Raw genomic sequence first — 26,911 nt, 5'->3', positions numbered from 1 at the left:
TTACGTAATTAAATAATATCGTAAAAATTTAGAACAACATCATGATATTTGGGCCATATTAGAAATATATTGTTGATTAAAAATAAATGAATTTAATTAGATAACGATTTCAAATATTTTAAAATATACTAAAAAAATATGCATGAGATTATATAAAATATATATAAATTAAAAATAATTCCATAATTTTATTTAATGTTAGATTTACAAAATGAACATATCTAACAATCATCATCATGAATAAAATGCATATTCTGAAATAAATTATATTGATAAAAATTTTTTTTTATAAATATTCTTTATAGTAAATAACTATATACTATAATTCCTAAAAAATTGAGTATTATATTCGCAATGAAACAATTTATACAAAGTTAGTTTTAAAATACTAATTTTTTTTAAGGTAAAGTATAAAATACTTTATCTCCAACTGGTAACTCTTTCATATGTAAATTGATTGGTTTCTTGGCATAAATATCTACCTTATCCTTAAAAGTATTTGAGTTGATTGGATTCGCATTTCTTGATTCAAAATAATATTAAAACAAATTTTATTACAGATTATCTGTCAATATAAGATTTAGCTTATTTAAAAATTATTTTTAAGTGATAATAGGATAATATTTTATATAATTTTTTTCTAAAGATAACATATTTTTTTTTGTAGATAAAATATTGCATCGCAAAAAATATTTTCTTAAAATTTAAACCTTGGTTTAACAGTTTGATGATGATAGATTCAAAAAAATATCATTAAAATTGTTTTCTAATATAAAGTTGGTAAGAGAATGTTCATTTATTAATTAAGGCCTATTTTTTGAAATCTTTAATTTTTTTCTTATATTTAAGTAATATAAAACTTTATACTTTAAAATAATCCCTTTCTAATTTAACAAATGAATATAAGACGTAGATAGACCAGACTAATTGCTACATCGGAATATAAATATTTTATCAATTTCGGTAAAGTTCTAGGCAAGATTTAAGTTTTATTTTTAAATAAATATCAAAGTTTTCCGGTGATAAATAAGGTGAGCCCACCTAAATAATAGTGTCACATTAGAATTTAATTTCTGTAGAAATAATATTTTAAATATTAGAACTAGTTAATTCCAAATATTGGAAACGGTTAGAAGCCGAAAATTAGAAGGGTTAACTATTTTGTACAACATAATTACTTGTGATTTTTAATTTTTTTATTAGAATAATTTTAAAAAAAATTAAATTTCGTTTAAGCCTTTTTATATATTTTTAAAATCATATTAAAAATATTCACATGTTATTTATTACAGTTCTAATTTTTTTATTGATTACTAATATATTTGGATATAATAAATAAAACAATAAGTTAAAAATATTGATTTGAATCAGTGATTTAAAAAAAATTGGGGCTGATTTAAGTCGAGATTTAAAGTAATTTGTATATCTGCAATAAATTTGATTTAGCCTGCCAACCCTAAATATAAAAATATTGATTATCTTACTCTGTGATATATTAAAGATAGGCTGCACCATAGCTCGTCTTAATTCTGAATAGAACATTCTATAGCACCTAGGACAATCTTTTTGGGTCATTTTAAATTATATTACCTGAGATAATGGGGAAAGGGAAAATTGACTTTTTTAAATCTTTTACTGATGTTAAATAATTAAGTCAATAATTGAAAATTATGGGGGAAACATAGTGTTGTTGATTAGTCGAGTTTTTTCGACTACGACGAATAGTCGTAGTCATGGAAATCGACTAAAAACTTTAGAACGACTAATTTAGTTGACTAAAACGACTAATATAGTCGACTAAAACGACTAATATAGTCGACTAAAACGACTAATATAGTCGACTAAAACGACTAATATAGTCGACTAAAACGACTAATATAGTCGACTAAAACGACTAATATAGTCGACTAAAACGACTAATATAGTCGACTAAAACGACTAATATAGTCGACTAAAACGACTAATATAGTCGACTAAAATGAATAATATAGTCGACTAAAACAACTAATTTAGTCAGCATAGTCGACTAAAATGACTAATATAGTCGACTAAAACAACTAATTTAGTCAGCATAGTCGACCCATTTAGTGTACATGCTAAATCGATTAATTTAGTAGACTAAATCAATTTTTTGAGCCTAACTGAACCTGAGCACCGTATAGTCGGGGTTAGTCTAGTTCTTCCGACTGCTTGTCAGAGAAGATAAACCATAGAAAAGTCATAAATCTCATATTAGTTATTTTTAATAATTTTTTGTTTTTCTTAATTTTTTTTTTGATAAAATGGGCAAAAATATACTGTTAAATTTAAATTAGGATGTATCATAGAAAAGTGACAATTTTCATAATCGTTATTTTGAAGTTTTTTGAGTTATTTTAAAGTAAATAGGTAAAAATATATTTTGTAAAGATGTTAAAATAAAATTTCAGTGAAGATGTACCATAGAAAAGTGACAATTGCCATAATCATTATTTTTGAACTTTTTTGAATTTATTTAAAGTAAATAGGTAAAAATACATATTGAAAAGATGTTAAATTAAAATTTCAGTGAAGATGTACCATAGAAAAGTGATAATTGTCATAATCGTTATTTTTAAACTTTTTTAAAACAAATAGGTAAAAATATTTATTGTAAACATGTTAAATTAAAATTTCAGTGAAGATATACCATAGAAAAGTGACAATTGACATAATCGTTTTTTGTGAACTATTTTGACTTTTTTTAAAGTAAATAGGTAAAAATTAAAGTTACAGTGAAGATGTACCATAGAAGAGTGGCAATTGTCATAATCGTTATTTGTGAACTTTTCTGAATATTTTCAAAGAAAATAGGTAAAAATATATATTGTAAGCATGTTATATTAAAGTTACAGTGAAGATGTACCATAGAAAAGTGATAAATGTCATAATCGTTATTTTTGAACTTTTTTAAAACAAATAGGTAAAAATATTTATTGTAAACATGTTTTAAAATTTCAGTGAAGATGTACCATAGAAAAGTGACAATTGTCATAATCGCCATTTTTGAACCTTTTTCTATTTTTTTAAAGCAAATGGGTAAAAATATATATTGTAAACATGTTATATTAAAATTTCAGTGAAGATGTACCATAGAAAAGTGATAATTGTCATAATCGTTATTTGTGAACTTTTTTGAATTTTTTCAAAGCAAATAGGTAAAAATATATATTGTAAAGATGTTAAAATAAAATTTCAGTGAAGATGTAGTATAGAAGAGTGACAATTGTCATAACCTTTATTTTTCAATTTTTTCAAAACAAATAAGTAAACATATTTATTGTAAACATGTTAAGTTAAAATTTCAGTTAAGATGTACATAGAAAAGTGACAATTGTCATAATTAATATTTTTCAACTTTTTTGATGAAACGAGTTGACTTTTAGCCTACGCCCGTTTATCTTATTGGGCGAGCTTGCTAAATAATATTAAAAATTGCAAGCGGACCGGTTAAAAAATTTTTACTTTTATTTGTTATTTAAAATTTATTAGGTGAACATTGAAAAATATATGTAACATAAAATTTTAACATTTTTAATACCAAAGTACAGATAACTGTTGTGGATGTTATATTTGGGAGAAGCTAATGAGATTAGAAAACTCCTTAGATTTGATCTGCATGGAAGAATATAACATCGACGTGAATAAAAATATGATTTATCCGTTTTCCCAAAAGCAAAGAAAATTCAATTATTAAATTTTAAATGCAATGTTTGAAATAGGTAGCATCCACGTCAAGATTAAATCACAACAGAAGAGTAGATGAGGTTAATAGAGGAGAGCACACTTTTTAATCACATAACAAAACGTTTAAATTTGATAAGGAGATTGATTTATAAATCTACAATTATACATATAAATAAATTTCTTGATTTGAAAACTATTTCAATAAAAAAAAGATTGAGTTTTGTTAATTGGTTAGTTGTGTAACCCCAGACCCTGAGTTTGGGTCTATGACTAAACCAACTCTGATCACGAGTCCCGGAGTAAGAACCGGGGTTCACACCCTTAATCGCCACGCCTAAAAAATTAGAACATGTATTTTCTTTAAAAAATTTGCAAAACTTTACTGAATTTATTATATATATAAAGTATTTAAGAATAAATGGTTGGGGGGGGGGGGGTTAGCTTTTATCACAAAATCGATTTTCATAATTCTCCCTCAAAAAAATTTATCTCGCAATTGATCATACTTTTCCTCTTTTAATAATTTTTTTTCAAAAAAGGAAAACAAACCCCTATATTTACGTGATATATAGCGCTTTTGCCCTCTAACGTTGAAGATTCAACAGAGCTACGCTAGGTTTTCCTCATTTCCATCTAATTGGAACAATTTAATTTGGGTATAAAAATAAAAATATGAGGAGCCCTCCACACGTTTGTGGGCAAGCCGCACGTACTTGTAGGCACAACATTTCGAAAAATGTTGCTTAAACCTCTATAGGCTTTAATTTAGAAGGAGTGGGACAAAGAAAAAGCCTATACCCGAGAACTACAGTATAATTTAATTACTTTAAAGGTGGGTGATGGCTGATTTTTAGCTTAATTTCTTTAATGTAAGTTATATCTGTAAATAAATATGATTAAAATAAAATAATATTTACCACCGGATGAACCGAACTCCAAAAGGCCAATAATCAACCCCTATATTTTCATTTTTCAATATTATTTTTATTTTCATATAATAAAATATCATCACATTTTGAGATTTTATTTATTATTTTAATTTTGATATATTTTAGGGCCTAGCTGGCACCATTATTTTTTTTTAAATTATGATTTTAGAAAATAAATGATCAATCCCTCTCCCGTCTCTCTCTCTCCCATTGTTATTTAAAATTTGTAACAATAATTTAGCAAGATTTTTTGGTTATTTAAATTTATTATTTTAAATTTCAATGATTATAGCGCCTAGATGGCACCAGTTAGTTTTTGTTTTAAATTTTTATTTTTAAAAAAAATTTTTTATTTTAAAAAAATCTAACATTTTTTCCTTTGAATTTTTTTTATCATAGAAGAATGCAGAAGGGATATTTAATCATGGAGAAAAAATGTGAAATAGAATTTAAATAATTATAGACTTTTCGTCTTGCCCCGCCCATATAAAAAAATTTAAACCACTCTCGTCCCCCATATAAAATTTAAATATGCCCATTCTTCAAATTTTTTAAGCATCTAATAACATATAAATGATTCAGTTTCAAGGCTACACCCTTACTAAGAATTAAAAAAATATTCGATTTAAATTATGTTTAAAATATTTATGATAATATAAAATTATTTTAACGCATGTTGATTTTTTTCACCATTAACTATTTATTTATTTTTTAAATAAAAGAATTAAGATAATATATATAATTTTTACGTTGATAAATCTCATTAACTTTGAACCTTTGCGCAAGTAAACAAGAATATATTCTGGCTCAATTTACACTAAAAGTTCTCTAATTTTTCTTCGTCTATATTAGTTCTCATCCTATTTTTTATAATTTTTAATTTACTAAATGTTCTCTCGCAATTAACTTGCGTAAATGACAGTTAAAATGTATTCATAAGTCAAAAATAAATTTGTGTATGCACTTGTGTACATATTGTATCTCAAGAATTTCATACACGCATATTAAACAATTGTTACATTCATTATCCTATTTCACATTCTATTGTAATTTTTCATTAGACTCCTCACCTGCACATATAATATCATAGTCCGTTTCATTTAATTCTGCTATTAACTCTTTGAGTTCACCGGCAAATGAACACAATTCGTTACGTAATTTAACACACAATATACCAATTGTGTCAGTTTTTCCAAGGCCTTTTCAGAAATCCCTTTACTATTATTTTCATCAAAATGCCTAGGATGTAAATATTGCACATTCAAAATAAGCTCTTTTTTCGCAGAATATAATTTTATCAATTATAGGACGAAATACTTCGACACTATAATTGCAAATCAAATCCAACAAGTTTTTATTTATCTCATTAATTTTTCCGACGATAACATCCACAACAGTTATGTATTTAAAATTTTTTTTATAAAACATATATTTTTTAATGTTTACCTAATAAATTTTAAATAACAAATAAAAGTTGTTTGCTAGCCCTCCCATTGTTAAAATTTTCAAAGGTCCGTTAGCACTTTTTAAATTATTTAGCTAGCCCGCCCAATTAGGGGCGTGGGCTAAAAACCAGATCGTTTGGACAAAAAAAATTAAAAAATATTTTAAATAACGATTATGACAATTATCATTTTCTATGGTACATCCTCACAGAAATTTTAACTTAACATGTTTACAATAAATATTTTTACCTATTTACTTTGAAAAAATTCAAAAAAGATAAAATAACGATTATGACAATTGTCGTTTACAATATCATATTTTTACCAGTTTGCTTTAAAAAAATTCAAAAAATTAAAAAAATAACGATTATGACAATTGTCACTCTTCTATGGTACATCTTCCCTGAAATTTTATTTTAACATCTTTGCAATATATATTTTTACCTATTTACTTTAAAAAAATTCAAAAAAGTTAAAAAATAACGATTATGACAATTGTCACTCTTCTATGGAACATCTTCACTGAAATTTTATTATAACATCTTTACAATATATATTTTTACCTATTTACTTTAAAAAAATTCAAAAAAGTTAAAAAATAACGATTATGACAATTGTCACTCTTCTATGGTACATCTCCACTGAAATTTTATTTTAACACATTTACAATATATATATTTTAACTATTTACTTTAAAAAAGTTCAAAAATAACGCTTATGACAATTGTTATTTTTCTATGATGGTACATCTTCACTGAAATTTTATTTTTACATCTTTACAACATATATTTTTACCTAAAAAATTCAAAAAAGTTCAATAACGATTATGACTATTGCCATTTTTCTATGGTACATCTTCACTGAAATTTTAATTTAGCATGTACAATTTATTATTTAATCGTCGCTTCAAAAAATATTACAAATAACGATAATGATAGATAAATGTCAGTCACTATACTTTAGTTCATCTTCTATGATATCTCAAGTAGTCGGAAAAACTAGACTAATTAGCCACACTAACCCCAATTATACAGTTATGCAGATTCGGTTAGGTTCAAAAATTTGATTAGTTGACTAAGCTGGCTAAAAGGGTCGACTACTTTAGTCGACTTAATTAGTTCTTTTAGTTGACTAATAGACTAATTTAGTTGCTAAAGTTTTTAGTCGAATTTTTCGACTAAAACTATTAGTTAGTCGTCTGTTAGTCGACTAAATTTAGTCGACACTAGGGAAACATCAAAATTAATTGTAAATATTGGTCATCTTATGTCCATTTGAAAATTTAAAATGAATAATTCTAATATATTATGAGCTTCAATTGTAAATTTTTATTTTCTATTATTTATTACATAGCGAATAATATATTTAAAATAAGTATAGTTTGCGCTATATATGAACATTTCAATGTAATAAAAGACTTTTTCTATTGTTAAAAATTATTTTATTGGTCATCTAATGTCCAGTAAAAAAATTAAAATTAATATTTCGAAATGATTATGTGCTTCAATTTTTTAAATTTTTTTCTGTTAATCACTTACTATATTTCTAATAACTTTTTCAATAATTAGCGCAGCTGGGTAATTATTTAAAAAAATATCGCGAATCAAAAAAGTACATATGGCGCTATACATGAAACCTTTAATTCATTAAAATGCTTTTTTTTATCGGTTTTAACATCAGTAAAAGGTTAAAAGAGCCGATTTTTGTATCTTTAATTCGCATTATCAGTAATATAATTGCTAATGAGCCAAAATTTAGTTTCAAATATTGCTAAAACATATATAACTTGCCTATAAATTTTTATCGAAGAAATCGAGCGAAAGATGTTTAAATTGACATGCAATGACCCTTTTATAATTTTTTCTTATATTATAGATTTTGACATAGAAGGTATGTATTATTTATTTAGTCTAAAATAGTATTCCATTCAGACAACTATTTAGAATCTTCAAAAAAAAAAGACGAGCTAAGAGGCACTTTGTGTGCAACCTTATTTTGTTTAATCAGGTACCTGGTAATTTGTGTATTCGTTCGGGTGTGATATTGTAACTTTTTGACTTGATTTCGTAGTTTTACTATTATTTTGCAATAAATTTGCTTTTTCTTGAATCGATTCGTATAAAAATAATGTACATAATAATATAATAATAACTCAAATAAAGTACCAAATGAATGAAAAAAAAATTTCTTAAAAATTAAATACAAATATAATGAAATGAAATGATTATTTTTTAACAAGCAAGTATGCAACGGGGAGCTTCAAAGCCAAAAAATTCAGACGCCCACTAAAATCCGTTTTCAAAAATATTATTGATTCCTTTCCCTTTTGGCATATATTCCAATTTACATTTATTTATCACATTCACAGCACAAACAAATACATTCTGTGAATTAATATCGATTTCAAAATTTCCTTATATCTATCCACCATTTTAAAATTTCCCACCAAATCATCTAAAACATTTCCACTCCAAAACTCTAGTGAAATATTTCTAAAAAATGACATGGATGAAGTTATTGAAAAATTAGCTTAATTTTAAATAATATTGAATATTACATTATAAATTTATAATTATTTTCCCCCATTCTTCACCATTTTTTTCATGAATACTTTATAAGTTTATATAGCAATAATTATTAAAAATATTTTTATGCATTAATCTATATTTCCATTTCTTTTTTAAATATAATTTAAATTTATACATCAAATTTTAAATGCTTAAAAAATTTATATTATTTTTACAAAAATCTTTTTCAAGACATTTATTTTATAGTGATTCATAAGCCTATTATATATGTTAGCGGCAATGTGTTATTTTTTCAACTTTAAATCATTTTTTGAACGCGTTTTTTAAAATTTAAAAATATAATTTGACCGAAAATGTATTCCAACATGTTTAGAATAGCTATATTAGGAATTGCAGATAATGTTACCTTTAAATTTCGAGTCATTTGTAATTTATGTGAAAAATATATGGAGAAATTAATATAAATGATATTGAGTTCAAAAGTTCATGGCAAAATTGTCTGAAATTTTTGTGCAGTTATGCAAATAAAAGATAAAAATATATTATTTTCTTGCCAAATTAAATATACTTTTCCTTCTAGCATACTGGTAAACAAATCTAATGTGAGAATTGTTCATTTCAGCCGTTTTATATTCAATTATATAAGTTATCATCTTCTGCGCTATATCATTTTTTAAAAAAATTAACAAATGTGCAATAAAGTATATACAATATAACCAAATTTTATCAACTAGTATAACATTTCTTCAGTGAAATCATTCTTTATTTATTAAATTTTTTTTATAACTGATAGGTTCTAGATTACCGAAACAAAAATCGCTATAGGAAGGTACTATTTAGGCAAGACCTGATGGTAGGTATTCCAAAAATAATGGAATACATTTCCGGTAAAATCATATTTTTAAATTAAAAAATGCGCTCAAAAAATAATTGAAAGTTGAAAAAATATCACATTGCCGGAAAAAACACATTGTCGCTAACATATACATTTCATATTTTATTATTCATTTATATTTAAATATGTGTATTAAAAATCGTAAATATTAAATAATCATTAGTCCTAATAAATTTCTGAAACTTTAGATATTCTTAAATAACTCCGCGATCGCGCCTATTTAAGTGATGTGTCGTGTGGCTACAATTGATGATTATTAATTCTCATTTATGATTATATGTTACAGAAAACCTAAATTAAATCGCCATGTGTTTTTCTTTTTATTATACTTTTTCTTCATAAAATATTTCAGAAATGTTTCTTAGTAAATTTTTATTTTAATCGTAAAATGTTTTTTTTGGATCAAGTAATTTTTTTAAAATTAATTGAAAAGTGATTGAGACATAGTAAGAAAAATATGGAGGTATAATCCACGAGAAAAGGGTAACTAGCAACATCAAGTTATATAGATCGTATTGTCAAAGGAATAAGAAAAAGTAATTATATCAAGGCTAGAGGTTTGCAAATTGATAAACTGGTCAAAGAGTGACCATATCCAAAATCCAGAGGTTAACGACATATGGGAAGATAGAAGAGTTCATTTGAGAATAAATGAGTTCCCTATAGTATTTTTAAAAAAAGAATTATTAATCATTTCAATACGTTCCAAGTAAATATGTTTTCATCCAAAGTCTGTTGTCTGTTATGCATCACCAATATTTAAATAAAAACATTATGTGATTAAAACAGTAAGAAAAATTTTGACATTTTTTTTGATATGAAGAAAAAGAATAAAAGCCACAATAAAAAAATGATTACGGGTATAATTTGCATGCAAGAGTATTATAGAAAAAAGTGATAAGAATAGATAAGATTTAGATGTGGAAACTGTGAAGAGTGAGCTTATTGTGTAGTGTTACTAAAGTAACAGTACATCTTACTTTTAAACATTAAATAGTACCAGTTACTTCTCGTATTACTTTAAAAATATTTATATATCTCTTTATCTTTGTATATGCTGATCTCCAAAATTTAAAATTACCGTTAAATGTAATGTCTCACTTTCTAGCACTCCTGTAGAACGATTATTTAGTCTAGAGATACCTATTTTCGGAAAAAAACTAGCACGTATTTTATAAACCAATTTTGAATATAGTTCATTGGGAAAGTCAAATAAAATTATTAAGCCCAATTAATTTAAAAAGGAGAATATATGGTTTTTAATGCCATTATTTTTTTTATATTTAATTGTAATTCTACTTAAATTAATTTTATTAAAATTTGTAAATCATAAAATTATTTTATAAATTATTTTAAAATGATGAATTATATAAATAATTTAAAGTAACTAGTTACTTCTAGTTAAATTTTAAAAAATGTAGCTTGCAACTATAACTTATTATTTTTCAAAAGTAACATTAGCAACACTATAAATGTGTTAATAATAATAAATATTTGTTTTTTTCTTTGTATACGAAATAAATTCTTTATAACTTTCAATTTCATTCAATATTGTCTAATCTATTTTTATTTAACTCAAATTCTATATTGTTATCATTTATATTTGTAAAATAGTTTTAAATAATTTTTTAAAAATATCCATTGTTAATCTTATGTGTAAGTCCACTTAATTGGCTCCAAAAATTGGATTTTATATAAATTCTAGCTCAAAAATATCATAAACAGAGTTTTGATTTAAATTTTATTTTTAAGATTAAGATAAGGACTAAATATTCATAAAATTTATTTTTAACAGTTTGAAAAAGATGGGATCATGGCTCTCCACTGGATCAATAAAATAAATAATACTTATACAAAAATATCAAAGCGGAATCTTAAAAAAGGTAAGAGATTACTTTTTTGTATTCATCGCATTTCAAATTTAATTCATCTTGAAATTTATGCAAATCTTTCTGTAGATTAAAAATTTTGTCTTCTTTTTCTCGTATATCGATTTGAAAGCCTTGTTTATTTTGACGAGCAATCTTTAAAACATTATATAATATAGGCAAAAAAATAGCAGATCAACAATATATCTAATATTTTTTAAAAATATTATTTTTTACGTTGAGAATTTTTCAAAATTTAGTTGCAACGTTTCATCGGTGTTATGCCAAATATCATTATCAATAATTATTTTAGAAAGAAAATCAAAATAAGCTGTAAAATGGTTGGCCACCAATTAAAACAAACATAATATTATTATAAAATGAATTTAACAAAATATTGGTAATATAAATCCTTAATAACCATTATTTTAAATATAGCCCTTTTCAAAAAAAATGGCATATTAAAAAAATACTCACCAATAATTGTAAGTATATTATAAAAAATTTTTTAAAAAAACAATTCTCAAAATCAGTATTGGCCAATACTTTTAATTTTACCCGATACCCAAATTAATAATTAACCCATATAAAAAAAGTGGCCTATATCAAACCATGATTTGATAAGAAAGAAAAATTGATCTACAAAATTCTAAACAGATAATAAGAAAGTGTTATTAATTTTATTTCCTTTAAAAATTTTGTTGTGAAATTAACTTTATTAATAAAGAATAATAAATTAAGACTATAAGTTTCAATTAATATTGACAGGCATTTTTTTGACTTAAATTAATAATCAAACAATATTTATGTAGAAATGGAAGCTGGATAATATTTTTTTATAAATTTGTTATTTTTTGTATTGCATTTCATTTAAAAAAATATGGTATCTGTATATGATTGGCCAACAGGCGCGTACGCAGCGGGGGGGCAAAGGGATAAATCCTCTCCCCAAAGCCAAAAAATGCAGATGCCGGATATATTTTTCAAAAATATTGTTTATATTAATTTATATTTGTTAATATTTATTCCTATCTCATATTAAATATTTAATTACATTTATTTATCACATTCATCTACCGTTATTTTATCGATTAATTTCGATTTCAAGTTTTCCGGCGTGATATTTACTTATTATTTTCAAATTTTTGTGGTGTAATATTTATCTACCATTTTCAAATTTATAGTCGAATAATAATTATTTCTGAAACTCCTTGTCCAACAGGGAGAAAGAAAAAATTGCAAGCTTGTCCAAAGAGATAGAGTCTTCGCCATCAAGCAGTAATAGCTTTTATCGAGTTAGAAGAGCCGATTATTTGCTATTACTGAAATATCACAATGGCCTGAAAGAAATATTTCCTCAGAAGCAAGAAAATTATTGGATTCAATGCTTATTCCAAATTTTTTTCCTCATTAGAATGTTTTATTTAATTATACAACTATATGTAATACTTTTCAAAAACAACTTGATTAATAAGATGAGAATAGCGGAGAGCATTTTATTAGAACTCAAGGAAATTAGGGCTAATGTTGATGAAGAATTTCATATTTTATATGTTATTGTTGAGTCAAAAGCAGAGCTATACCTGTTTAATATTTGTCTCCCTTGACTTGCAGCAAGCCAAGCTCATCGTTAAAACATTAATATAGGATCAATATAAGAGTATTATAAAACAAATGCCCCCTCTCTTAGATATATTTATAACCCAAATAAATGAATGGTTTTTAATTCATCATGCAGCACTCAATCTGCAGATATTACTTTCACAAAAGCCTTACCAACCTTTTCAGATGGTGATAGAAAAAAATATTTGTTAGATTTTTATCATGAAGATGTTAAAGTATCTTATGATGCCTTATTAGCTGAATAACTATGTTTATAAAATTAACTATGGTTGATATAGTCCCAAAAAAAGGCTATGGATGCTTTGCATTTCAAACATATTTTAATATTCCCAAGTATTAAAAGGGTTTATATATTAGCAACTCTTCCCATTAGTAAACTAATGAGAACATTCTCTTTTTTAGGAAGAATAACAGAGCCCTGCAGAGTTACCATTTGCAGGGCACGGGCCCGTATTTTTTTAAAAATTTTTTACTGCCCGGTTTTGGTTTTTTTTAAAAAAATTTCAGGCCCAGCCCGGATTTTTAAAAATAAATTATATTTTTTTTTGATTTTTATAACTAAATAACGATTTTAATTATAGGCTGTTTTAAAATATAAAACCCGGCCCGAATATTTTTTTAAAAAAATTTTCAGGCCCTGCCCCGGTGTTTTTTTAAAAAAAATTCGGGCCCGGCCCGGGTATATTTAAAAAATTAAAATCCCGCAGGTCTCTGAAAAACATACCTAGAAGTACAACTTCTGAAAGTAGATTGAAAGGTATAGATCTTTTGAATATTCATAGGCATTTGACGATAAGCAAGGATGAGATAATTGAAATATTAGCTCAATCCCAACGAAGAATTATTCCTTATAAACTTTTTGTGTATTAATTTATATTTCCAATATTTAAATTTTTTATATATATAAATTTTAAAGGCTCAAAAAATTCAAATTTCTATTTTGGGTCAAGTGGTTATATTCACTTTATATTTTTTCTATACCGCCAGTTATATCCGTTTAATATTTTTTAATTCACATTTATTTTATAGTTTTTTATATGACGGTTTATATATATAATTTTTTTATAATTCACATTAATTTAAAATTGTGTATTAGAAATAGTTATTAGTTCTAATAAATTTATGCTTGATATTTTTAAAAAACAATAATATTTCTTAAAAAATTTTATTATCCTCCCCCCCCCCCAGACCAAATTCCTGCGTACGCGCCTGTTGGCCAATACCTATTAGAAGCTATCAGTAAAAAGTTGGTATCGGTGCATCTTTGTATAAAATGGTTGGCGTCGCTAACACTTAACACCTAGGCATGAAAAAGAGAACTTTTTTGATTTAGGGTAATTCAAAAAAAGAATTTTTTTTTATGAAATATCAAATATTTTAGGCATATAAATTTACTCTAAACAGGAGTTTGCCGCGCACTATAACATGAATTATAGACTACACAATTAATGAATAAAATCTCTAAAGGTAGTTAAAAAAGTAACTAATCAAATTTCATAATAAAAAATCGTTTAGAATTATAAATATTATAATGTACATTGATAAATTCGGTTCCCAAGTTTTTGTTTTGATTTATCAAGACCGCCAGCTTTTGTTGAACCTGAGTTAGGGATATTCTTAACTCCTTGTTCTCATCGTTCAATTTAGACGTTACATTGTTCAAAGTGTGTTCTCTTTGGCTAATTTTTTTGCGAAATATCGACATTAACTTGCACTTATTCGAACGTTCTGTTACTAGTTTCTTTTGCAGATTTCGGATAATGTCAAACAGTTTCCTATCATGTATTAGTGCATAATTATATATAAATTGTTGATTCTTAAAAAATATTGCGAGTAAAAAAACAGTTAGGACAAAAGTCCTATAATTTGGGGTATCAATCCATCTTATTTGAATAGGTGTCACATCAAAAACATCATTGGGTTGAGATTTTTGAAATCTATGGGTTATTGATTTAAAAAGTATTTTTTATAAATTTAAAACTTATTTTATCAAATAAATTTTGAAAATATCATTAAGGTATTTGCCAATCCCTAATCCCGAACAATATTTTTTCGTGCAACCAATTTATTTTTAATTAAAATAATGAAATGATTAAATACCGATTCTTTATAATGTATATATGAAAATCAGCAACTCAATGAGGTTTTTATGTCAGATATAATTTGAACATTAATTATAAATTAATATTTTAACCTTTTATCTCTCATAACACATTCTTTTGTCGATTTAATTAATTCGCTTTTCTCACACTCAATACAGTCGAGTGTATTTTGTAAATGTTTGGATTCCCGTTCCCATTTTTGCCTTTGCTGTGACATTATATCGTTTAAAACTTCCATTTCTTTGTTGATCGTATCACTAATTAATATAATAATAATAAAAATGAATAGAATAATGAATATAGAGGCGTCAATGGGTAAGAGGGAGGTCAGGGAAGTCAATCTCACCTCAGTTTTAAAATTTTTGACCCTTCCCCCCAATAATATTAAAATGTATACTGATTTAAATTTGCTTTATTTTTAAATAATATTTTTAGTTAAATTTTTCCTTAAATTATATTTTATATATTTGGAAAAAAAATTTGATTAATCTAAAAATAAAATTTTGTTTATATTCAAATTATAAATTTAGGTAATAAAAATTGGCTTTACAACATTTTTAATCAAAATAAATTTGCCCTCCTCCCCCACACTGATATGGGAAAGCTTTGTCACTATTTTCAAGTTTTTTAAAAATTGACTTTAAGTAATTTACATTTATATAAAATATATTTATACTTTTCTCTCTTTAAAGTATCAACTTCATATTTGGCCTTATTCTCTATTTCCAATCGAAGTGTGTCAATTTTAAGTTTATATTTTTGCTGTAATAGATCATCAATTTCCTTGTTATCAATCCTTTCATGTTTTTGAATTTTGTTTTTGAGTGCCTCATTTTGAATCAAAAGTTCATTGTTTTGGCGGATTAAATTTTCATTGGAAATTGATAATTCATTTTTATTTTGCAGGTCTTTCAAATTTAGCCTATTTTTATTTTAATTTTTTTAAAAAAAATTTTTGTTTTTAAAGACCAATAATTCTTTTTTTAATTTAAGATTTTGCATTTCAAAGAATTCAATAAAACAAAATATTTCTTTCTAATAACGTATAATTTATTCCTTGCATTACATAGAATACATTTAAATAAACCCTGTATAAGCTTAAAGGTATACAAATATTTAGCAGGGGGTATTAAAATATACATTAATAATATAATTGTGAAATGGATTGTCTGTGATTACCGTTTAAACCTTTATGTAATTTTAAAACAGAGATGTACTGATTTTGAATCACTATAGAAATATTTCGAATTATTCCTTATTCTAGAAAAACTTACAACTTACTTACATAAAATCAGCTGCATTAATACAACTATTTTTGACATTACCACAAGTACCAAATTTTTTTTAGATAATATAATCCCCCAAAAATTTAAATTTATTTAAAAATTTCCACAAAAAATATTATTTGATTACTAATTTCTAGTGCTGTAAACGTTACCTCAAAAAAGAAACGCGTTACCGTTACTCGTTACATTGGAAAAAAAGGAACGCGTTACCCTTACTCGTTACCTTTTTAAAAAAGGAACGCGCGTTACTGACTTTTCAAAAAGTAACTTATTACTCGATACTTAAAAAAATTAAATATTATATACAAAAATATATTTATTTTTTCTTACAATATATAATATAGACAAAATTATAAAAAATAATACATAAAATGATGAGATCTTATTATAAAAATTTTTCATATATAATATATAATCATAAGATAACATTTTTTTGTAATAATATTTTATTTATTTTTAGCAATAATTGATTTTCAAAATTTTCATCAGACGAACAAGAGCGCTTAGTGCTCAACACAGCCTACGCCGTGCTAAACACACGTTCAATTGGAGCAGAGGATGGGAGGGTGGTATTATATTTAATAAATAAAAATTTTAACTCGGGGAATTTATTAAAAATATTTAAAGAAGTATCTTTATTTTGAAAAAAATTTAATAAAACATTTTCACAAGGATTTTCATTAATTTCCTCATCAAAAAAAAATTAATCTTTATCAGAAATATTTGGGTATTTGTTTTGGATAAGGGAATCAGGTCTGCTCTTTCTCTATCAAGATCTTTTCTCAAAATGGAAATAAGATCTTGCATTCTTTGTTTATTCATCTCTGATTTTATCCAGGGCCAATCTAATTTAAAGAGTGGGTGAATCATTGCTGATAGTATATAGGGTTAAATTTTCTTCATCAGAAGAATCAACTATTAAGAGTTTGGCATATATTCTTAAAATAAATTATAATATAGAATAATAATATTAATATATACTTTGAATTTTGATTGAATATTAGTTAGATTAAAATTTGATTGAAAATAACGAGCGAAAATTTAAATAAGAATGAAAGGAATGGTGGTTGATATGAATTAAAAACTCGGTTTATTATTTATATTAAAAATAAATAAAAGTAATTTTATAGCACAATAAAATATGTTTTTTTATTAATATTTTTTTAAGAAAAAATTTAAAGTAACGAGTAACGTTTTGCGTTACCGTTACCCAAAAAAAAGAAACGCGTTACCGTTACTCGTTACTTCTAGAAAAAGGTAACGTATGACGTTACTTTTTTGACGTTACCGTACAGCACTACTAATTTCTAATTGCCGTTTAAAATTTAATGAAACTTGCATTCGTAATTTATTATTGTATATTTATTATTCATAATAAAGTTAAAAAAAATTATAAAATTAAGAATAGAAAAAAAAATTTAACAAAGCTTTGCTTATATTATTAATATCGCTTTTATGATGATTACTATTGCAAACCAAAAATTAAAATATTAAGCATTCAATAAGCAGTTTGATGGAAAATCTAATTTTTTACTTTTAAAGATATTATTTTTGGGTATGGGCCACTGGTACCAGTTAAAATAAAAAGGATGTATTGGCCAGATGTTAATAACTAGTATCGATACATTGCCATTTTAGAATAATTTTTCATAAAAAAATTTATTTTCATAATTTACTGTTGGAATAATCCAGAGTTTGGAATCTAGACTATAAGGGTTTTGGTTTTGAATATTTTTTTTAAAAAGTGGTTCTGATTCTGGTTCCTAAAATTTTGAAAAGTGAGTTATAGTTCTTAAATTTGATATGGTTATCAGGGTTCCAAATTTTGCTAAAGCCTGGACCCAAAGTAAACTGAACCAAACCATTATACCAGAATAAACCTTTATAATTTTCTGAACCATAATCAAACCTTTATATCAAATTGCTAAAAGAAGTAAACCAAAAATATAAAAATTTTTTTTAACTGGTTTAAAACCATTTTGCTATAAATATATAATTTTTAAGGCCAAATATTTGATAATACTTTCCTGTCACAGTTTTATTAATTCTTATAACAGTAATTTTTAAATTTCTATAGATTTTTTTTATATTTAAAAACAATTTGATTTATTGTTGCTTGATTATATTTTAAATTTAGACAATCATTCAAGTAAAACTTTTATAAAATAATTACTAAATATTAAGGTCCATATTTTTTTAAAAGTAATTGTTGTAATCATAATTAAATGAGAGGGATATGGTGATTGATGTTAGAGAGTGTTATGTATTTTGATAATTTAATAACGTTTTTGTTTATTATTGTTTTAAAAGAGCATGTGTAGAAAAGAAAAAAAAGAACGAAAGTTTTTAATATAATTTTAAATTGAATAAATCAATCTTTTGTTTTAAAGAATTATCATATTGGAATTCTGCCAAATCAGATATTTCACGTTTTAATCAAAGAAATTATCATAGTAATTGACTTAAATATACAATAAAATTTAATTAAATATAGCGGACTTTTTGAATAGAGATCTAGTTTTATGAAAAATCTTAAATATTTAGTATACTTATAATGTGCTTTGTATATTTTCTCACTGTAATCTTTTTAATTTCTTATTCCTGAACCACCTAAAATTTTAAACAGTAGCGACAATAAGGGGGGAGAAAGCAGTGGTTCAAGCTCCTTGAATTTTTTTTAAAAAAATCTAAAAAAAGAAGGTCTTTTGAAAATATTTCAGGTTTTTAAAAAAAATTTGAGCCTCTGACTGTAAAGGTTAGTGATGCCACTGATTCCAAATAGATAATGGTTCAAGTCCTTGGTAATAGCTATTACCTTTTTTAAAATAAATTTAAGGAATAAATACCCTTTAAAATGAATCACAATATTTTAAAAAATATATATATTATTTGAACCATTCAATATTTTTTTCTGGTCCTAAACTCTGAAATATTCATTATTTTTTGATAAAGGGTAAAATTTTTATTTTTGTAGTAGTTTTAGAAATTTACTGCAATCTAACTTTGTTCAAATCCATGCAATATAGTGTTAACAATTTTGATCATTTATCTATAATTAGGGATGAATCGATAATCCGATCTGATAAAAAATGGCTTTTTGAACAAAAATAAAATATAAAATTTTTTAAAAAAATTATGTCTAAAAACCTATTTATTTTTATAAATAAAATCGAAATCCATTTTTGTTTAATTTTTTAATAGTAATAATTAATTAATAAACATTAAGCCATATTGTTATTTTTTTGGGCATTCTGTTTATAAAATTGTTCGATAATCTTTTCAGAATCAGTTTTTAGTTAAGATAGTGATATTGACAGTCCCCATCGCTGCTGATTGACCTTTGATAAGTTGGAAATTTTGATATTTCTAAAAAGAAATCTTCATTATATTAATTATTTATTTCAAATTTCATAATATATTTGTTTATTACTATATTATGTAAATAGATAAATGTTATTACTTATTATATAATAAGTGATTTATCAATAAAAATATTTTATATACTTTTAAAATTTCAATTGAATTGAATATAAACTATAACTGATCATTATAAATGTTGTAGTAAGAAGAGTTATATGTTTCTTTTTATTATTATTTATACGCGGTTAAGGTAGCATTTTTTTTATTTTAACATTGATGTTGTTTATGTATTTTTGTAGCGATATTATTTTTTTTTATATAATATATTGATTTTTTTGAATTATGAATCATTAAATTTTTTGTATGAAAATTTAAAAAAAGTTAAGTTATAAAAATAAAATAAAAGATAAGTTACAAAAGTTGGTGCCTACAGTCCTGTTGCTAATGAACCTGAGACGCAATACAAAAATAAAGAGAAGAAAACCGTATTAAAAATAAAAGGTAAAATAAAAATTATTATAAAAATATTTAATTATGTTTCATATGTATTATAATAATAAGTATAATATATTTTCTAACGTTTAGTAGTGTTAAAATATTTATAATAAAAGTTTTAATAAATTATTTTTGAATAAAAAATAAATATTTAATTATAAAAGAAATATTAAAACGAAGAGCTATGTGGAAATGGTTTCACAGAGAAATAATTGTATTATAGCTGTAGTAGTGCTATATTTATGGATAATGGGTATAGTGTTACATCGTATAGAAAGAGATAGAATAAAAATCACGGAAGAAATTTAAATTAAAAATAATGAAATTAAAAAAGAAAAAAATGAAAGGGAATTAAAAAACGTTAATGAAAATGAAAGAATGACGGAAGAAATGTTAAATTTAAAAGATGAAAGGATAATTTGAAAATATGATAGAAGGAATGAAAAAAATGTTAATATTATTAGGGCGGGAGATTAACGAAAAGGTATTAATAATAAAAGAGAAATAGATATTAAAGATGAACAATGAATGAGAGGTGATAAACGAAATACTGATAGTCATTATGGGAGAAGGTATGAAAAAGATTTCAGAAGAGAGGATCGAATGAATGATAGGGAATACGATCATTTTAAAGAGTATAATACTCCAATGAGCTTGCAGAGAAATTAAAGGGAAAATTGGGAAAGAGAGAATTTTTTTCGGGACAGATTTAATTGACAAAAGATGAATATGCAAAATGTGAGATGTTATGCATGTGGGGAATTGGGGCATATAAGTAGAAATTGTGTTCAGAACTGTGCAACGTAAATGTAATAGATGCGGAGGAGTAGGGCATAGCAGTGAAAAATGTTATATTCCGACGTATCGTATTAATGGAAATAATCAAAAAATATTTTAATGTGAAAGATGTGGAAAAATGTGACATTCTAAAGAGAATTGTTATGTAAGAGAACCGATAAATGGGGAAGCATTTCCGGCAGTAAAATATTTAGCGCCAGCATCCAATGTAAGAATGGTACAAAATAATGATGATTTGAAGAGGGGAGAAGGTAAAGATGAGTATGATTATGTGTTTCAAATGTAGGAATGGAGGACATCGGGAGATAGAATGTCTGGAGCGGTAACTAAATGATAGCGAAAATAGTATAATAGGGGTTATTACATCAAAGACTGACATGAGATTTCCAGAGGGTAGCAATAAAAAAGTTAAAGGAAATTAATAGATAAGAAATATAAATTTGGTAAATGATGAAAATATGAAAAATTATAGAATTTCAATTTTAAAATTAGAGGGCAAAAGTGAGAAGGATAAATGTCCTCGTGTAGAAATAGTTGTAGGAAGTAGAGAAATATCTATGTTGTTGAATAAGGTGCTGCGATATCGATTGTAAGTTATGAAAATTATTGTGAATATTGGCCGGAAGAGAGTATAATTAGAGGAGATGATAGTTAGACAGTTTGAAAAATTGAAATACCGTTTGTGATAAATGGTATAGTTGATTATTTAAATTTGTGGGTTGTTGATAAAAAAAGGTGAAGACGATTATGGGATGGGAATGGATTGTTAAGATTGGTTCATTAAATAATTTTTGGGGTATTTTTTTCAAATGAAATTAAACGAGATGAAATGGTTGAAGTTCAAAATACTGGGAAATAAAAAATTAAGTGATATAAAGAATGAAATCATTGGAAAAGGTATGACGGGTAATTTTGAAAATGAGTTTGTAAAAACGAATATTTCTCAAACGCGGATAGTGCCAATTAAAAAAAGAAAGGAAAAATATAAAGAGTTGTGGGAAAGTGTTAATATTATAGAAAATGACAAACATAGAGATGTAAAAAAAGAAATACCTTGCAGGAAGTGTGTTAATGCGGGAAATAATGATGAAATAAAAATAGTAACCAATGCAAGAGAAACAGAGGAGAAAATTATTAGTAAAGAAGTGTGCAGCTGGATAATGAAAAGAAGGATATACCAATGTTACAAAAATTCCCGGAGAAATTTGTAAGGAAAAAAGAGGAAGAGAGTAATGTAGGGGAAGGTAAGGAACAATTGTCGAATTTGAATTGGCGAAGTGCCGTGTCAATTTTAATGAATAATTATAGTGAAATTTTTGAGGAGAAATTAGGATGTTTAGTGAATTATGAAGTTGACCTCCGTTTAAAGGAAGGTTTTATACAGCAATATTGTCCGGTACGAAGAGTTCTATTTGAATGGAGGGCGGAAATGGAAAAAGAGTTGAATAACTGGGTGCGAGAAGGAATTATTTGTCCAATTAGTTACAGCGAATGGGCAACTTCATTGTGTGAGAAAGGCCAATGGAAAGTTGAGGTTGTGCGCAGATTTCAGGGTGACAATGAATCCTTGGGTTGTAGAGGTGAAATACCCGTTAACGCGAATAGAAAAAATTTTGTCCAGTCTAAAAGGAGGAAAATATTTTTCCAAGATTGAATTTTAGTGGGCATATTTGCAATTACTGATGGCAAAAACGACTCGGAAGTTGTGGACGATTACGACTTTCAAGGGATTTACTTTTTGTCGGTTACCGTTTGGGTTAAGTGTATCAGCCCCTATTTTTCAGCATACAATGGCTGCTGTTTTCCAAGGTTAAGAGGGTGTTTTTTATTATATGGATGATGTTTTGGTTGTTGGAATAACGATGAAACAGCATGATAGGCTTGGAAGAAGAGTTTATTAGAATTTGAAATAAAGGATTAAAGGCTAGTCGTGAAAAGAGTGAGTTGGAAGTAACTGAAGTGACATTTTGGGTCATAAAATTAATGGAATGGAGGTTAAACCGTTGGATAAAAATTTGTTGAGTATTGCGAAATTGAATAAGTTGACCAGTAAAGTAGAGGTCCAATCGTTTATGTGAATGGTTAATTATTACCCTCGGTTTATATCGAATTTTGCGGAAGTAGCTGCTCCTTTGTATGAATTATTAAGGAAAGGGATACATTATGAATGGGAAGATGAACAAGAAATTGCGTTCAGAAAATTAAAAGAGAGAATTGGGAGAGAGCCAATTCTTGTGTGTTTTAATAGTGATTTGGAAGTAATTTTGGCTGTAGGCGCATGTAATAGGGGAGTAGGTGGGGCGATGTTGTATCTAATAGATGGAATAAAAAGACCTTTTTTTATTTTTCTCGAGAGTATTTAGAGAGGTAGAAAAACGATATTCAGTGATAGAAGATGTTTTGGCTGTGATTTTTGGGCTAACGAAGCGTCGCGAATACTTATAGGTAGGAAGTTTGTTGTTTTTACAGATCATAAGCTATTAATACATTTATTTAAAAAAGATAACAAAGAATTGATGTTGTCGCCTCGACTTCAGCGATGGTTATTGTTATTAGGAAATTTTGATTTGGACTTAAAGTATCGAAAGGGAAAGGAGAATCAATTACTCATATTTTGTCGAGATTCAGAACGGGGGAAAGCATGAATGAATCTGTTGTATTGAAAAGTGATAATCGGGAAGAATGTCTGGTAGTATAGTAATGCGAGGTATAAGGTGTAGACATACTACATGGGAAGATATAAAAAGTATACAAGGAAAGATAGAGAATTAGAGGTAGTTAAATTATGTCTAATGGGGAAAAGGTCATGGAAAGATGATGATAAAGTTTTCAAAAATAACAGAAACTGTAGTGAACGATTGTGTCATGAGGGGACACCGAGCCGTTATACCCGGGAGCTTGAGGGAAAAAATTTTGAATGTTATACATGCGGATCATCAATGATTACTCGTATGAAGTAATGGGGAAGAGAAATAGAGATCTGCAAAGTAAGGCCCGGCCCGGCCCTGCCCAAACGGGTTTCGGGCCGGACTCGGGCCTAATATTTAAAAAAACGGGCCGGGTCGGGTCGGACTTCGGAAATTTTTTTAAATATATATATATTTATCAATTTTATATTGAATTTTTTGTGTAAAATAAAAATATTTGATTTTATTTATTGAAACTAAACGCATATAACATATGTCTTTTATTTTGAGTAATTATAAAGATTAATTTCTATATTTAAATAAATTCGGGCCGGGCTGGGTTGGTAAATTTTTTAAAAAAAATTTCGTCGGGCCGGGCCGGCAAAACTTTTCTAAAAAAATTTCGGGCCCAGATCACTAAAGAGAATACGCATGGTGGCCAAGAATGAACGAGGATATTGACAAGTTGGGAAAGGAATGTGAGATTTGCAATGCAGTCCGACATGCCCCGTAAGGATAAAAATGGTACATGAAGGTGTACGACCAGGTGAGAGAATTCATGTTGATTTTTTCGAATATGAAGGAAAAAAGTATATATATTGAGTGTAGATGCATTCTCCAAATGAATTTGAAGAAATTGAGTTACAAAAAATATTGTGACTAAACATTTTAAAAAAGTATGGTCAAAGTTTGGTATTCCAAAAACTGTGGTATCGGATGGAGGACCAGCTTTTATCGGTGAGGAATTCAAGAGGTTTTGTGAGAGAACGGGTGTATATCATGTGTTAGCGCCACTGTATCATCCCAGTTCTAATGGACAGGCGGAACGGATGGTAGCGACGGTTAAAGGATGGTTGAAGAAGACAAAAAGTGGAAAGGGAGAAATATGGGTGAAGCATTTGTATTATAATAATGTGTTGGGAAAAGATAGCAGAAAAAAATGATAGGTCGGAAGGTAAGGATGTTTTTGGATAAGTTAGTACCTAGTAAAACGGCTGTAAAGAGGATATAGATAGAAGGGAATTGGAATATACGGTTGGACAATTAGTATGATTAGATTATATGGAAGTTCAAAAAAATGGGAGAAAGGTGTAGTAATAGAAAATTTGGTAAACAAATTTTATAGGATAAAATTTGATGATATCAGTTAAGGGGTAAGGCATAGAGGTCAATTACGGAAGAGATTAGTATAGAAATAGTTTAAAGAGGGAATTGTTAAAAAAAATGCGACCTTAACCGCGTACAAATAAAATAAAAAGAAACATATAACTCTTCTCATGTGATGCGTAGAAGGGAATTGACAGGACGATGTTTGGCTGAGGGGAATGTTCAAGATGACCGTGTTCAAGTACGGTAAGGGGAGTCGGTTGTTCAGATATGATGGGATTGACCAGAAGAAAGGGAACGGATACAGAGAAGCAAATAAGGCCAGTAATGGCGATCACAAGTGAGACCCCGTTGAGTGTGTATCCGATACTAGATTACCAGACGAAAGGCGCAATATTGGTGCAATGGATGAGAGACGAGGTATGAAGGACATAATGGAAGACTTGGAGGAGTTATTGTTGGAGCAAGAGTGGTGTGGGACATATTCAGGATAATATGAGTAAACAATAGTTTTTTTTGAAGGGGGGGGGGAGCGTGTTGTAGTAAGAAGAGTTATATTTTTCTTTTTATTATTATTTGTACGTGGTTAAGGTCACATTTTTTTATATTTTAACATTGATGTTGTCTATGTATTTTTGTTGTGATATTATTTTTTTATATATATAATATGTAAATTTTTTTTATATTATGAATCATTATTATTTGTATAAAAATAAAAATTAAGTTAAAAAATAAAATAAAAGATAATTTACAAAAATAATATATTTAAATGACATATGTTATGGTATAGTTAAATTATATATGTTATACTAATAAAAAATATGTTAAGAATTAAAACCATTGGTATCTTTACAGAATACAAAATTAGATATGATATCGGATAGGTAATCGACAGATAATATTGGGATTATCGGATCGGAAAAGTTAAGTTATAAAAATAAAATAAAAGATAATTTACAAAAATAATATATTTAAATGACATATGTGATGGCATAGTTAAATTATAGATGTTATACTAATAAAAAGTAATCATTGGTATTTTACAGAATACAAAATTAGATATGATATCGGATAGGTTATCGACAGATATCAATTTAATATTGGGATTATTGGATTGGATCGGCCTTCGAAGGTATCGATCCACCCTTATCTATAATATTTAATGACTAATTGTGAGTCTAGAAGTCTTACTATCATTAATTATTAAAGAATGAATATATAATTTATCACAATTTTTTTGATTATATATTGTATTTATCTAAACTTATGATTCAAAACTGATATTTGATGTTTGAATTCTTCATTTTCTTCATGCAAGTGTTTTAATTTGCTATTCATTTCAAAGTTGATATCATTCTGATTTTTGACATTTTTTTGAGATTTCTGTAATTCCATGTTTAAGGACTCTATTGATGACTAACCTAATTTTAAAGTGGATCAAAATATTAAGAATAACCTGAAGGTTAGTATTCTTCTCAATTATATCCTTATTTTCTGTTTTAAGTCTGTGTAAATGAACTTCGTTACGATTAAATTTATTAATTTCAAGTTCATAATTATCAATTTTTTTCAAAAAATTAGAAAGTTTTGTCTGTAAATTTTCAATTATGTTTGTCATCTCATAAGAGCACTTTTTTTGTTGATGTATTTCTTGATTTAATTTTAAAATAGTAGATTGTTTGTCATCATTGATAGATTTTATCTATATAACAAAAAATGATAAAGTGAAATAATTTTAACTAACTTGCTTAGAATATAAAGCTTTTAATTTACTAATATATTTTGAATATTCAACAATCTGTTGCTCATGTAGCATTTTTAATTCCAAAAGTTCAAAATTTAACTTATTTTTTTCATCATTGCT

The 26,911-nt window shown here is 26.1% G+C and overlaps 1 protein-coding gene across 1 annotated transcript; it reads right to left on the bottom strand.

Annotated features, from left to right (window-relative positions):
• Positions 1-316: 316 nt before the first annotated feature.
• Positions 317-26,911, bottom strand: LOC135928394 (putative autophagy-related protein 11). Its single transcript, XM_065464848.1, has 9 exons — positions 26,792-26,911; positions 26,504-26,749; positions 26,312-26,463; positions 15,772-16,017; positions 15,188-15,352; positions 14,531-14,768; positions 11,398-11,526; positions 8,091-8,182; positions 317-522 (listed from the first exon to the last, which is right to left on the bottom strand). Exons 1-9 carry the CDS (start codon positions 26,861-26,863, stop codon positions 399-401), a joined length of 1,464 nt encoding a protein of 487 aa, XP_065320920.1. The 5' UTR covers positions 26,864-26,911; the 3' UTR covers positions 317-398.

This window comes from Gordionus sp. m RMFG-2023, chromosome 4 (assembly GCF_954871325.1).
Source record: "Gordionus sp. m RMFG-2023 chromosome 4, tfGorSpeb1-WG-v2, whole genome shotgun sequence".
Lineage (NCBI taxonomy): Eukaryota > Metazoa > Nematomorpha > Gordioida > Chordodea > Parachordodidae > Gordionus > Gordionus sp. m RMFG-2023.
Note: the sequence above shows the minus strand (reverse complement) of the source record. Positions and strands in the feature narration are given on the sequence as shown.